The 13,932-nt window shown below is 34.9% G+C and overlaps 1 protein-coding gene across 1 annotated transcript in view; it reads left to right on the top strand.

Annotated features, from left to right (window-relative positions):
* Positions 1–13,932, top strand: part of CHAT (choline O-acetyltransferase) — a 91,018-nt gene that overhangs the window by 18,508 nt on the left and 58,578 nt on the right. Inside the window, exons 3-4 of the mRNA XM_074285243.1 lie at positions 3,547–3,665; positions 12,965–13,018. Coding sequence (XP_074141344.1) covers positions 3,547–3,665; positions 12,965–13,018 — 173 coding nt within the window. The remainder of the gene's footprint in view (positions 1–3,546; positions 3,666–12,964; positions 13,019–13,932) is intronic.

The raw sequence follows: 13,932 nt of genomic DNA, 5'->3' as shown, positions 1-13,932 counted from the left end.
AGGAAGAGACTTGCCCTTGCCCTAAGTTTTGCATTTTCTAGTTTCATTTTGATTTATTTGCTTCACATTGGGTTGGCCAAAATTATGGTGCTGAGATCTCCCAGATATCTAGGGGGAGCTAATTCAATGATTCAAATATTCAGAAGAAGAGTGTGTAATGTTGTGCTTCAGTTTCCCTAGATTTTCCCTAGATCTTTGTTAATTTATCTTTGTATTTTTATGTCTGCCAAATGCCAATCTGTTCTGTGATAAGTATTTCTAAGATAGTTGGTGGAAGCAATTTTTATGGTATGAACTTACTGCAATCAGTGGTATTATCCTGTTCCCACTATGTCTACCCTGTATAATTACATTAGTAACTAGAATAACTCAATGGTCCCTATCAAAATATTGCATACAGAAGATGTTATTAAAATGATGATTCTTCAGGGAAAAGGCTGGAATGTATTAGAGAAGGATGATCTTGATAGTGAACTTGATAAACAATATATATATATATATATATATATATATATATACATATATATGTTAACTGATTTTGAACAGTGTGCAAGTTCTTCATAGAAATATGATAAAATCATTTACATATTACAAGGGGGGAATTGTGGGGAATGGAGAGATAAGGTAAAGAACTTGTAGGAATATTTAAATTCTTTTTCTGTATTTTATTATTCATTATTTATATATCTCTGTGACCTGCATAAGTATGTTGTGTGTTAGCCAATAATTACTTAAACTTTAGATATATTTACTTAACCTGAAATGATGACATTTATCACTATTCAATGTCATCAATATTTAAACTATTAGTTGAATGCTGTTTGCTTAGTAATTTAAATTTTGAAGGTTTGTTGGCACCTATGTCTAACATTCAATGACAGGGAGAATGTACCTATTTTCTTAATGCTCCCCAACCTATGATGTAATCCTTTGTAACCAAACCTATAAAAAATGTGTATCTTTCCTAGTTCTTTAGCCCTCTTCCCACGAGTTTTCTCTTTCTTATCTCGTGATGAGATGGTTCATCCTCCGGAGGTTTTAATAAACAACTTTTCTGTTTTCTACTGAGTGATCTCTGAGTAGTCATTTTGGGTAAGGGTCTTCTACATCCCTCACAGATATAATACAAAATATATTTGATAAGTGCATCATAGAAGAAAAAAAATAGAAGTGAAAAAAGTGAGGGTAAAGAGATCAAGGTCATTGGTGGGAGATAAAGGAAGGTTTTATGGATCTTGATGGAAATGCCCTTCCTTCTATCTAACCATCTTTTAAATCCTAATTCAGTTGGATTGGTTGAGATTTTAAAAGTATAGGGAAGCATTCTAGCATAAGCAACAATGCAAAGGTATGGTAGCAGGAAAGCAGAAGTATGAGCAAGAGGTAGAATTACAAATAAATAAATTTAAGCTTGACTTCAGGAAAAATGGCCTGTTCAAAAAACCTGTTCAAAAGTTGACTGAGTTCCCTCAGATTTGGAGAAAGGGTTTTCAAGTAGAAGTGAGAAAACTACTGGACAAACTATTTATTCTGTCTCAGTCTCCATATTCTCATCTGTAAAAAGAAGGAGTTGTATAAATTGCTCTCTAAGGTATCTTCTAATTCCAAATCTCTATAATTTCGTGATTTTTTTTGTTATGGGGGATGGGAATGTATTGCATTCAGATATGAGTAGCTGTAAAGGTCCCTCCTTATTCCAAATTCTATTTTGTGAATCATGAATCATAAATGGGGGAGCAAGCCACAAAGTTTAATTGAAGCTTAGAGTCCCTAGAGGAGAACAATAAAATATAAATAAGTAAAAGATAGAAGATGATGCCATATTTTGAAGGACTTTAAATGCTAGGCTAAAAAGTTTGAACTTTACACTTATTGTAGGGTATGTTTAAATTGGGTTTGATCCACCAGATCAATCAATCAACAAGCATTTAACAAACATTTATTATGTTCCAGGCACTATTCAAGATTTTTTCATTTTTAAAAAATGCATCCATGAACCATAAAATCCACCTATATAAGTAGAGAGTCTTATCATGGCTCTCTGAAGCATTGGGAGAGAACCTTGTACTCCACAGAGTCAAGTTTTGACAACTGTTTACACATAAAAGATAGACTGCTTAAGTTATTCTCAGCTCACAGGGACTTATCCCACTTAATCAAATTTATGCCATTGAGATATTACCAACTCTATGGGTTTCTCTTTCCCTGTATCAATAATCAAATAGATCACGCAATACTATAGTAAGGATATTTCCTGACTTCCTTCAGTTTTGAGCATGTGGGTTATGGGAGTGAGGAATCTCTTTAAAATGGGAGATCAAACATTGTGCTTTTTTTTTCTTCTTTGCCCCTGCTGAGTGAGTACCTTTGAGAATGTCATTCATATAAGAAAATCTATTAGAATATTAAGCTCTTGAGTGTAGACAATGTTTGTTTTTGTCTTTTGCAGCACCTGGCACATTGTAAGCACTTGATAAATACTTATTTAATTGAACATTGGCTTTAGCAGGCCTTGTGCACAATAGAAAAAACTCTTCTCATAATGATCATGAGATGATGCTGAAGAAAATACACTTTGCATCATATTTTTATATTTTTCCTACTACCTTCCCAAACATTATTTCATTCAACCTTCATAACCACCCTGTGCATAAATATGGACAAATATGATTCTCATCAATTTAAAAATGAAGAAATAATGTTTGGGAAGTTCCATGATTCATCCTAAGTAAGATACATCATTGCAGGGGCAGGATAAATCCTTGTCATAATGAAGTAAATTTGAGATATGTGTCAAGGCAATGGGTTAACAAACACCAAACTATTGTCCCAATTTATCAACAGCTGAAGGATTGAGGGCCTGAGCCCTCCAAAAAAAGATAATCTATCTGTATTCATCAAAGCCAATAATAGTGTGTCACATGTGCAAAAATGTTTTGTAGTGACTCTTTTTGAGATGGCAAAGAATTGGAAATTGAGTGGATGCCCATCAATTGAGTAATAGCTAAATAAGTGATGATATATGAATGTAATAGGATACTATTTTTCTAGAGAAATGATGAGTAAGCAGATTTCAGAAAAACCTGGGAAAATTTACATGAACTGATGCTCAGTGAAGTGAACAGAACTAGGAGAACATTGTACATAGTAACAGCAACCCTGTGCTGTAAATGAAATGTTTAGCTTTCCTCAGCAATATGATGATTCAAGATAATTCCAATAGATTTGGGGGTAGAAAATTCCATCTACATCCTGAGAGAGAATTATGGAGACTGAATATGGATCAAAGCATACTATTTTCATCTTTTTTATTGTTTGCTTTTTATTTCTCATATTTTCCCTTTTGGCCTGATTATTATTGTACATGTATAACATATATCATAATGCTTGCTGTCTTGGGGAGGGAGGAGGTAAAGGAGGAAGGGAAAAATGTTAAAAACTCTTTACATGCAATTAAAAAAATAAAAAAAAGAATAGTGTGTCAGTTCACGTCAGTACTTCTTCACCTGGCTGAGTAACAATGTGTGCCCCACCTTTTTCCTGTAGGTCTTTGAGTACTGGCTAGACGACATGTATCTCAACAATCGATTGGCTCTTCCAGTCAATTCCAGTCCAGCTGTGATCTTTGCTCAACAGAATTTCCAGGATGTGAATGATCAGTTAAGGTAAGGCTTCTTTTAAATTCTGGGCAAAATGTTACGCATAGTCATTTCTCTCTCCACCCCCACATACCCACATATCCACATAAACAGTCATCTGCCTAATGTAGTGTCCTGAGAAGGGGGGAAAAGGAGAAACTATCTCTTTCTGGCTTCACAGCAAAGTTGTCAGACATGTTGCCCTCTTGCAGCCTTGTGGAGTGAGACCCAAATGAGATTAAAATGTAATTGTGAGGTGTTTAACAAAATAAAACACAAAAACATAATAAAAGACAATACATTTTAAAACTATCAATATGTAGCTCACAGGGATCCTTATGCAGGGATTTTCTATTGTTCTTAAGGCATTTCATTCCTGTCTCACTCTTAATAACCCTTTTTGGGGTTTTCTTAAAAGAGATATTGGAGTAGTTTGCCATTTAGTTTCTGACATCTCTATCTGAGTTTGATACTATTGCTATAAGGAATATTTGGAAAGTGTTTTCTTTGTGAGTTAACATAAGGAGATGGTCATCAAGGGCTTTAGTGACCATTCATTAAGGCTCATTCCTTTAGGGAGGCTCATGTGTAGACATGGATATCAGAACTAAGTAAGGCATTTGTATGCTTTAAACAAGGCTGGAAAATATCACTATTACCTTTCCCCTACAATTCCTCCATCATACTTTAAAAACACATGGAACTTGATTAATCACAAAATAAATGCCTATGTGCCTTGAAGAGTAGAATTTTATGGCATTAGGAATATATTTTTATAAAAATTTTCCCCATGAAACCTACACCTCAGGTTGAGTCCTAGTCAATTATGTGCTTTGCCTATCCCTAATCTTGGTGCTGAGACCTTGACAACCCTTAATAACAGGTCATGTTCTATTCATAAAAGAAAATTGCCAAGCTTTAGGCAAAACACCATCAGGCTATACTCAAAACCATCCATCACAGAGTGTCCCCAAACCAAAGCATTTTATAGAAGGGATTAAAAAATCATTCCTTCTTTTCCACAGAATGTCTTCCATATGCTACAATTTCAGAGCTCACTGAGCTGTAATAAAAACCTCTGTGCTAATTGCCCCTGTCTGAGGTATGATTTACAAGTAAGAGAAGAGATGAAATGAAGGAGAGAAGAGAGAAAGACAGAAGAAAAGGAGAGAGATGGAGAGAAGAAAGGAAAGAAGGGGAGAAAAAGAGGGGGTAAGGAGAGAAAAAGAAGAGAGGAAGGAGAGGAGAAGGGGGAGGAGGAGAAAGGGATCTCTCCAGTATTCCAGAGAAAGGGAAATTTCCATACATTACTGGGTTAAGCCTCCATTGCTGTTAATACTTTTACACATTGCTTTCCTGGGCATGTGATTATGAAGTTTCTCTTGGCTACTTTAACTTTCTTTGCAAGATCCTTTTATAACACTGGGACACATCTTATACCATCAGTTCAATTCACCTAAAATTTATCAAAAAGGCCAGCTACAGTGTACTTACTAGGCTAAGTGGTAGGAATGCAAAAATAAAACAAACAACAAACAAAACAATAAACTAAAAACAGCCTATCCTGATTTTAAGGTAGAACTATTTTACCTTGGATAGTAATTGGTTTGAAAGAAATTTGGGGTCTAGAGCCTATGGTTAGCAACTAAAGTGGTAAAATGCACTTGTATAAAATTGAGTCTATATTATCTTCTCTGTTAGAATGTAACTCCTAGAGTTCAGAGACTACCTCACTTTTATTTTTGCATTTTCATTGCTTGATATTTATTTAAATACTAAATGATTTATCAGTCAACAGAAATGAGATAAAGGGCAAATATAATTGTATAGGAAAAGGATGTTTCTTTTGATCTGTGCATTCACTTCGGTAAAATCTGTGACAGGAATTGTCCAATAATCCATTGATAAGTATTCCTGACAATTATAATCATCAACAATACAAATATAATAAAAAAACAGTTTATTATACTAAAAACATAAACTCACTGTATATAAAAATCAATCAACCCTGAGCAGCAATTTTATTACTTTTTGTAAGCTTTAATTACATAGGTTGGAGGGGCTAAAATGGAATTTCACAGAAAACAGAAGAGGAATATGTGTATCAAGTAAATAGGATATTAGCAGTTAAACATATGTGCCAGAAATCTCAAGTTGTAAATTTGCAGACAGAGCAAGAAATAACCAGATAATAACAGGGGTATATTTGAAGTCTAAGCTTGATTTTGCAAATTCAACCTAGTGACATGATCTAGCATCTTAAATAAATGGCAGTAAGAAGGTTAAACCAAAAATGCTCTACCGGAAGCTTTTTACTCCTTTCTCAAGAAAAAAATAATTAATGCACTTGGAAAATTTCTTAAATTATGGGGCTTCCACTGACAAAGGCTTTAGTAAATTAATCAATCAAGTATTTATTAAGCATCTATTGTGTGCCTATCACTTTGAAAGGTACTTAGGGGAATGCAAATAACCATGTCATATCAGGTATCCCACCTTTCTGTAGGATTCAGAAAAGTGTCTCCAAGTTCAAGGTACTATGAATCTATTTAAAAAAAAACCCATGAGATTCCATGTATATGTTTACTTTTACTAGTCATCCAGAGATCACATAATTCAAATAAAAGGTATTTAACCAAATGGTATACAGCTTTTGGGGAATACAAATATAAATGTAAAGACAGTCCTGCCCTCAGTGACCTTACATTCTAATAGAGGAAGACCATATACATAGAGGAGTATTGACTACTTTGTTTAGTAAAGCTACATGGATGGTGAGTAAAGCAAATTGACAACTTGCTTCCAGGAATGATGGAGGAGTAGATAATTTGAACATAGTTTCAGACCTGGAGGGTCTGAGGGGAAAGTTCATATGCAGTAAAGGCAAGATAACTGGCTGGTTTATTTACAAAATGGTCAATGTTTGAGAATGAAATCAAGCATGTTTGAAGTAGTAGATTAGGTGAAGTCTTCACAATTAGACCCCAAAGAAGAAATTCAAAAGAGAACTAAAACCTTCAAACCCTAGTGTCCTACCTGGGCAACACACAGCTGTGTGTTGTGTGAGCCACGGGAAACAAAAAGCAGGGGGAGATAGCAGGAGCTTCGAAGATGGCAATGGAAGAGCAAACAAGAAAAATCTGGCAAATAATAGAAAATGCTTTGCAGAATGATTTTTGAATGAATCTCAGACTGCATCCAATAAGATCTTTTTTTCCCAATATACAAGTTTATTCTCTAAGGAAGACAAAGACAACAAAAAAAATTTTGATATACATTCTCTGGCATTCTATTTTTCATTTTCCCCTTTTAAAAATGTGGGTTAATTAGCAATTGGATTTTTTGTTTTGTTTTCTCTCTGTTGTTGACTTCTCAGATTCCTAGAGGCTGGGTAATGCAAAACCAGGTCATCATCGATTTTTTGAAAGGATTCAAAACAAAAGCCTTTTTTAAAAAATGTAAAATTTAAATGTTTTGCATGTGCAGCAAGCTAAGGTCTTCTCCTGTTTCCCATTATTATGATCCTGCTCCTATCTGAAAGACTGTTTTGCATTCACACTGAAGGCCCTTCCAGGATCCGTGGAGCAGCCTCCTTTGAACATTGAAAGAGAGAGTGTGACTAACTTGGCATTTGCTTAGTCCCTAGTGGTAATGAGGGGTTGGGCAGTCATTAATAGGCTTGTTATACCCCCACTCTTGACCCCTCCATTTCCTTTTAGTTTCTAACTATACAGCCTATTTTAATATCCTTAGGAACTAAATAAAAAAATCGAATTTTATAGATAGAAAGAGTTTTAGAAGATACCTAATCCAATATTCTATACTATGACAGGAGTCTAATGCCTTTGTTTGGACAACATCTCCACACTGAGTGAATGCCAAGGTTAATGATTGTCTGGAATGTCTTTAATGTTTTATATCCATGGATATACTGGTATATCCACATGTATACATTTCCACATATATAAAAAAATATATGTGTTTGTATGTGTGTATATATATATATATATATATATTCATCAAACCCTTTTAGCAGTCCTGATGAAGCCTCTAGACCCTGCAGAATATTTCTTTTTGAAAATTCATAATTGGAGGAAATGCTTAGTTTCAGTTAGAGACTAGTGAAAATAAAGGTGCATGTTTGTTATAAAGGTTTTGTTTTTCCATTTTAATGAGGGAGGAATTGGGAAGGAGAGAAAATAAATATTTGTTAATTGAAAAAATAAACTTTTAAAGATCCAAAAATGCATGTTTTCCTATCTAAGTCCACAGACCCTTGAAATCTATCCACAGAACCCTTTGGAATTTGTTGATCCAATGTCAAGAAGCTCTGGCATAGATAATGAACATGTAATTGGAAATGCCAAGGGGGAAAAAACCATTTTTTATTGCCATGAAGATGGAAATTCCAAGGAATAATGCCAACTCCTCAGTAATATATCTTTCAGACAGAAAGCCTTTTGTTTCCTCATAAGGGAGAAAAGTTTCTTGGGAAGTCTGAGCTTAATCCATTCTTCTATACTTTTTAAAGGTTTCCAAATGATATATTCCAAGTACAGTGTTTCTTTTCATCTCAGACTGCTTTTATAAATTATAAATTATTTTAAAATTGAATTTCTCTGCCCCTGAATTATAGTCTGAATAAAATTCCCTATTGACAGATTTGCCCATTTCATTTGCTGTGTCAGATATCTATGTATAATAATGGAAAAAAAACAAGAATCAATATGCTTCATTGGATCTTACCCCTAGTTTCACATTGGATTACTTATTTAAACTCTATTACCTATTTTCCAGCTGTAGAATAGAGTAGCATTTAGAATAATTATTACTTGTCTTTACCTCCTGGACCTCCTTTTTTTAAGTGTTTTCCCAACTTTATTCAATATGTGTGAAGAGAACCACTAAATATTTCTGAGAAAAAATGTTATTACCAAACCTATATGGAAGAAAGAATATTTTGGTAGTGGTATATAGTATGGATTGGCAAGAAGAGAGAATGAAGGCAAAAAAAGGCCCATTAGCAGACTTACAGCAAAAGTATACTGAAAGCATGGTAGTATGGCTGAAGATGGGAAAGGACAGTTTTATTAAAGGTGCAGCTATAATTAACAGGGCTTGATAATTGATTAGATATTATAAGTGAAGGAAAAGGCAGAGTCCAAGAAAATCCTAAGATCGAGAATATGAGAGAATGATGAATGGTAGTCTCATAGAAAAACTTGGAGAAGTCAGAATGAGGAAGAAGTTTAGAAAGAAAGATGATGAACTCAATTTTTAGATTTGTTGTGATAAAGTAGGAGATGCATAGAAGGAACTTAGAAGACAGGGTCTAGATTTATAAATTTGGAAGTCATTTGCTTAGATGTGGCCCTTGAAGTCAGGAATTGCATGAAATTGGCAAGCAAAAGATGTAAAGTTAAAACATAAGGCCAAGAATAGTCTCTTGAAAGAATATCTAAATGAAGAAAATGCAGAACCAATGAAGGTGGAAGAGAAGTAGCATTATAAAGGTAGCATAAGAACTAAGAAAAAATAAGTGTTTCTGAATCAGGAGCAAGAAAGAGTATCCAGAAAAAATATATGGTTAGCAGTACTGAGTGATGCAGAGAGATCCAGAAAGATGGGGAGTGAAAAAAAACTAGTAATTTTTTTTAAAGATGTTGGAGAGAACAGCTTGGGTAAAGTTCAATTGGAAAAGGTTGAGGATAGAGTGAGTAGTGAGCAGGTAGCAGTATTAGTATAATAACTAGTTGAGCAGCTCAAGTTCAAAATTGGAACAAAATAAGTCTCATAGTCCATTAATAGTTAATAAAAAGAAGTTTGTTTGGCTATAGAAAGGGAAGGAGAGAATACTAAATTGATTCATTGTCTGTGACAGTGCTGTGCTAATCAGAAGTCTCAGGGAAAAGCTGGAGATCCTTATGCCCTGACACATTTGTACTTTTAAGAAAAAGACCTCATATAGCCTACATGATGATTCACTGATAGATTCACCTCCTATATCAGCATAGATAATGTTCTTAAGATATTTATCAGTGAAGAGGAGGGAGGAAAGAAATAATACAGTAGTTGAATGGCTAGGATTGGAAGAAAATTCAGCAAGTTTATAAAGAGAGTGTTGAGGAAGTCATTCAAACTACATGAGAAAGAAGGGATGGTTGCTGAAGTGAGGTCATAAAGTGGGAATGAAGGAATGGATTCAAGAATACAAGTAGAGGAACTAATCCTAGTGACTAATAAAGTTTGTCTCTTGAATAATTAAAAAAGTTGATAGTATGACATTGTATGGGAAATGTGAATTGTGGGGATTGGAGAGAATTGTAAGCATAGGTGTAGGGGAGGGACTTACAAGATACATCATATCTTCCCCCCAAAAGAAAAAGGCATTATGTTTTAATTTAATTTCATAATATTCTCCTTTCTAGTTTATTTTATTTTTCTGAACTTAACATAAAATAAAATAGGCATTTCCCTATACATTGTGGAAGAGAAAGAAAAAAATTATAAATGGAATCCCAAATCTCTATCATAAAACTTGCTTTTATTTTAAAGTATATAATAAATTCAACATGTAACTTTCAAAGCTATTATGACTGTGATTCTCCTTTGGTTTTTATTCTGTTCTCATATTTTGGAGGAAAAGGGAGGACACTATCCCTAGTCTTTCTCTCTCTCCCATCCACCTCTATTTGAGAAAAAGAAAACTTTGGTAATAAATATGCATAGTCAAATAAAACAAATTCCCAATTTGATCATGTAAAAATGTATATCTCATTCTACATCTTGAATCCATCATCTCTCAGTTAGGAAATATATAGCATGCTTCGTCAGTTCTCTGTAATTATGGTTGACAATTGCATTGATCAGAGTTCTTTTTTTTTTTTTTTTTTGAATCAGATCTTTAGGATGTGGTACTAATTGGTATGAGATTCTTTTTTAAAAATAATATTTTATTTTTCCCCATTAAAGACACTCTTCATAAAGATAAATTTTAATATTCATTTAAAACATTTTTTGAATTCTAAATTTTCTCCCATCCTCACCTTTCCCCTCCCTGACACAATAAACAATTTGATATAAGTTATACATGTGAAATCATGCAAAAGATATTTCCATATTAGTCATATTGTAGAAGACAACACAGATCAAAAGAAAAAAACATGAAAAAATGAAGTGAAAAATTGTATATTACAATCTGCATTCAGACTCCATCAGTTCTTTCTCTGGATGTGGATAATATTTTTTATCACAAGTCATTTGAAATTGTCTAGGATCATTATACTGTGAAGAATAACTATATATAAACTTTGATTCCACCAGACATTTGATGTTCTGCTGGTCTTATTGTGGATGTCTAGAATTTCTCTTGAGATTTATATCTTAAGACCAAAAATCCCTGAGCAAATTCCACATGGGTTCCCCTGATTTGGCACATATTACCAGGATGTGATTTTGGGTTAATATACGATACACATTTGTAAATTAATCTTTCTAGGTTTCCCTTTGTAATCTTACTTCTTACTAATTGTTATTTTATATTATAACTTACTATACCGACTAGAAGAATGGGGGAGGGGGAAGAATAGTTAGGGGAGCCAGAACAACATATAATTTTAACATATTAAATAAGGTTATAAGTAACCAGTATAAAGTAGCAATAGTTGGAAGTTAAAATTGAATGAATGATTCTCTGTGCTTCTCTCCCCCCAACTCCTCTTCCACCTTCTCTGTTATCCTCCATCATCTTATTTCCATCCCTACACAGTCTGTCTCTGTATTTTCTGTATTTAGTTTCCCATATACCTTTGTACCTTATTAAAGTGTGATCATAACCTCACATCCTAATTGTCCTTACATAAGTCTTTTCTAGGAAGTATCTAAAAAACTTGGAATACCTGCTCCATTTCATACTTGCATAAATTAATTAGTAATTCAATTACTATACTGACTAGAAGGGAGTGGTGGCCAGGGGGACCAGAACACGATACAGTTTTAGTTCGGTCTCACACTTTATTTTTCTGCTTATTTGGAGAAAGACTCCCCCACTTCCCACCAACCCCCACCTCCCTAGTCCTCTCTATACTCCTTCCTTCATGCCATAAAATGAATTTAACAGTTTGTACTTAAACAGTTAATTATACCAGCATTGATAACCAAAGTGATAACCAAGCACTGATAACACACATTCTAAAATGTCATGTTATAGTCAGGATTGTACCTGTTTTGATCATATTAGCCAGATAACTGTGAAATTGAAGTTTATTTTGGGTCAAAATAGACATAACTTCTGTCTTTCAGATGTGATCAGTAATAAATGACTTTTCAGAGTACAAGCTTAAGGTCATCCTCAATGACTCCTCCTCCTCCTTCACTTATCTCACATTGCCAAGTAGTTGTATCTCTTACATCCACCCCTTGTCCTTATTCACACTATAACTGCTCTCATTCAGGTCTTTATCACCTCTCTCTTGGACTGGCCTACTGATTAATTTCCCTAACTCATCTCTTCCCTCTCCAATCCATCCTCCAGTTAGAAGTGACTTATATAAACAGTTCTCACTTCAAGTGGCAGATCTTCTCACATAAATTTGTCCACCTGATGTGGGGAAGGGAAGAAGGGAGGCAGAAAGGAGATCTGAAACCTATGGAGGAAAGGGGCCAACACACACTTCACAAAGGCATAGGGACCAGGGACAGGGACAAGAAAGCAGGAAGAGGAAAGCAAATGGGAGCCAGCCATGTGAAGGCCTAGCCAGAACTATTTCAGGGGCAGACATATACTGGAGAGATTACCTTTGCCCCATTTTACCCTTTATTCTTCCTGTGTATTTGTCTTCAGTCGGTCTGCAGTTGAATATTGCTTGTCTGTTCCCCATGCTCTCCTGTCTTGTCTGTCTTCCCCACATGTCTGGCACTAGGAGCAGTTATGGCAATCTCTTATTTGTTCTTTTGCTTTCACTTGGAGGATTTTTTATTGGGAGTTGGGAGTAGGGGACTCATGGAGAGCCAAGCAGAGGGATAGGAGTTGAGAGACCAAAATATTACCAGTAAAGTTAACATAGGTGTGCATGGGTATATATCTTAGTTTCACCAGACATTGTCAGACTTGACTTTGGAGTTCATCAATGGCATTCATCTTTCCATCTGTGCTTTTGCACAGGTTGCTCTCCATGCCTGCAATTGACTCTTTCCTCATCTCTACCTTCTAGAATCATTAGCTTTTTTCAAAGAACAACTTCAAGTGTCATTTTCTACATGGAAGACCATAGTATAGTTCCCTGGCATGGAAGGCTCTGAAAGCTTTTGATGTCCTTCTCTTTCAGGTTTGCAGCCAATCTTATCTCTGGAGTGCTTGACTATAAAGCCTTACTGGACAGGTAAGTAGTCTGGAGGAATATGAAGTCTAAGCCCAGCTATGTAGTAGATGAGCATTTCCTTACAATATGCATATTGGGAGTTCTAATTAATATTTGATAGAAGTTGTCAGTCTTATGGAGTTTAAATGATATCCTCATGGTTATAGAATTAGTGAGTCTCAGATTCAAACCCAGGAACATTTTCTCCATTGATCCACACACAGCCTTGTGGCCTTTTTCTTTTCTAGATAAGGCAACTCAATGTCAAAATGTCAGAAATTTAACCCAATAGATTAAGCACTTCCTTCTACATTAAAAAAAATCCTAGAAAAGGAAGATTGAAAACATTTCAAACTTTAATTGTTAACACCTAAGTCCACATTTCTTTATAGAAGATTAGTGAACCAGTCATCTGACAAGCTGGTAAGGTACAGTAGATATCGATGTGGGAAAGCAACAAAACAAATCTGAAGCATATGGAGGAACAGATGTGGGAATGGAAAGGTCAATAAGCACGAAAGGGACATCATGAGGAGACCAGGCACCTGGGGGTTGCCAGCATGTGAGACCCCAAAAAGGAAAATAAAAAGTCACACAGGATATACTTTACAAAATGTAAACATCTTCTTCATCACAATTTGGAGCCACCTTTAACTCTACAAACCTCTTCTTCAATCCTACAAATATAGTACCTGGGAAAAATGTCAATAGCCAGTCATAAGACTTGTAGAATTAACTATCAAGGAGATATGAGAAACCACAGAGCTGGAACCACAGTGGCATAGGGCAAGTTCTATTTGCAGTCAATTTTTATTCCCAATTGGAAAAGAATATGAAAATCTGGTTCAGTGGGGCTTCATGGTTTAGCAAATATGTAGGGAGTTAGTTCTACAATTTTTTCTGGGGCACCAGGGCAAAAGTAAACTTCGCATCAA

Source organism: Sminthopsis crassicaudata, chromosome 2, assembly GCF_048593235.1.
Source record: "Sminthopsis crassicaudata isolate SCR6 chromosome 2, ASM4859323v1, whole genome shotgun sequence".
Lineage (NCBI taxonomy): Eukaryota > Metazoa > Chordata > Mammalia > Dasyuromorphia > Dasyuridae > Sminthopsis > Sminthopsis crassicaudata.
The sequence above is the reverse complement of the archived record's forward strand: the minus strand, read 5'-3'. Positions and strand labels throughout refer to the sequence as shown.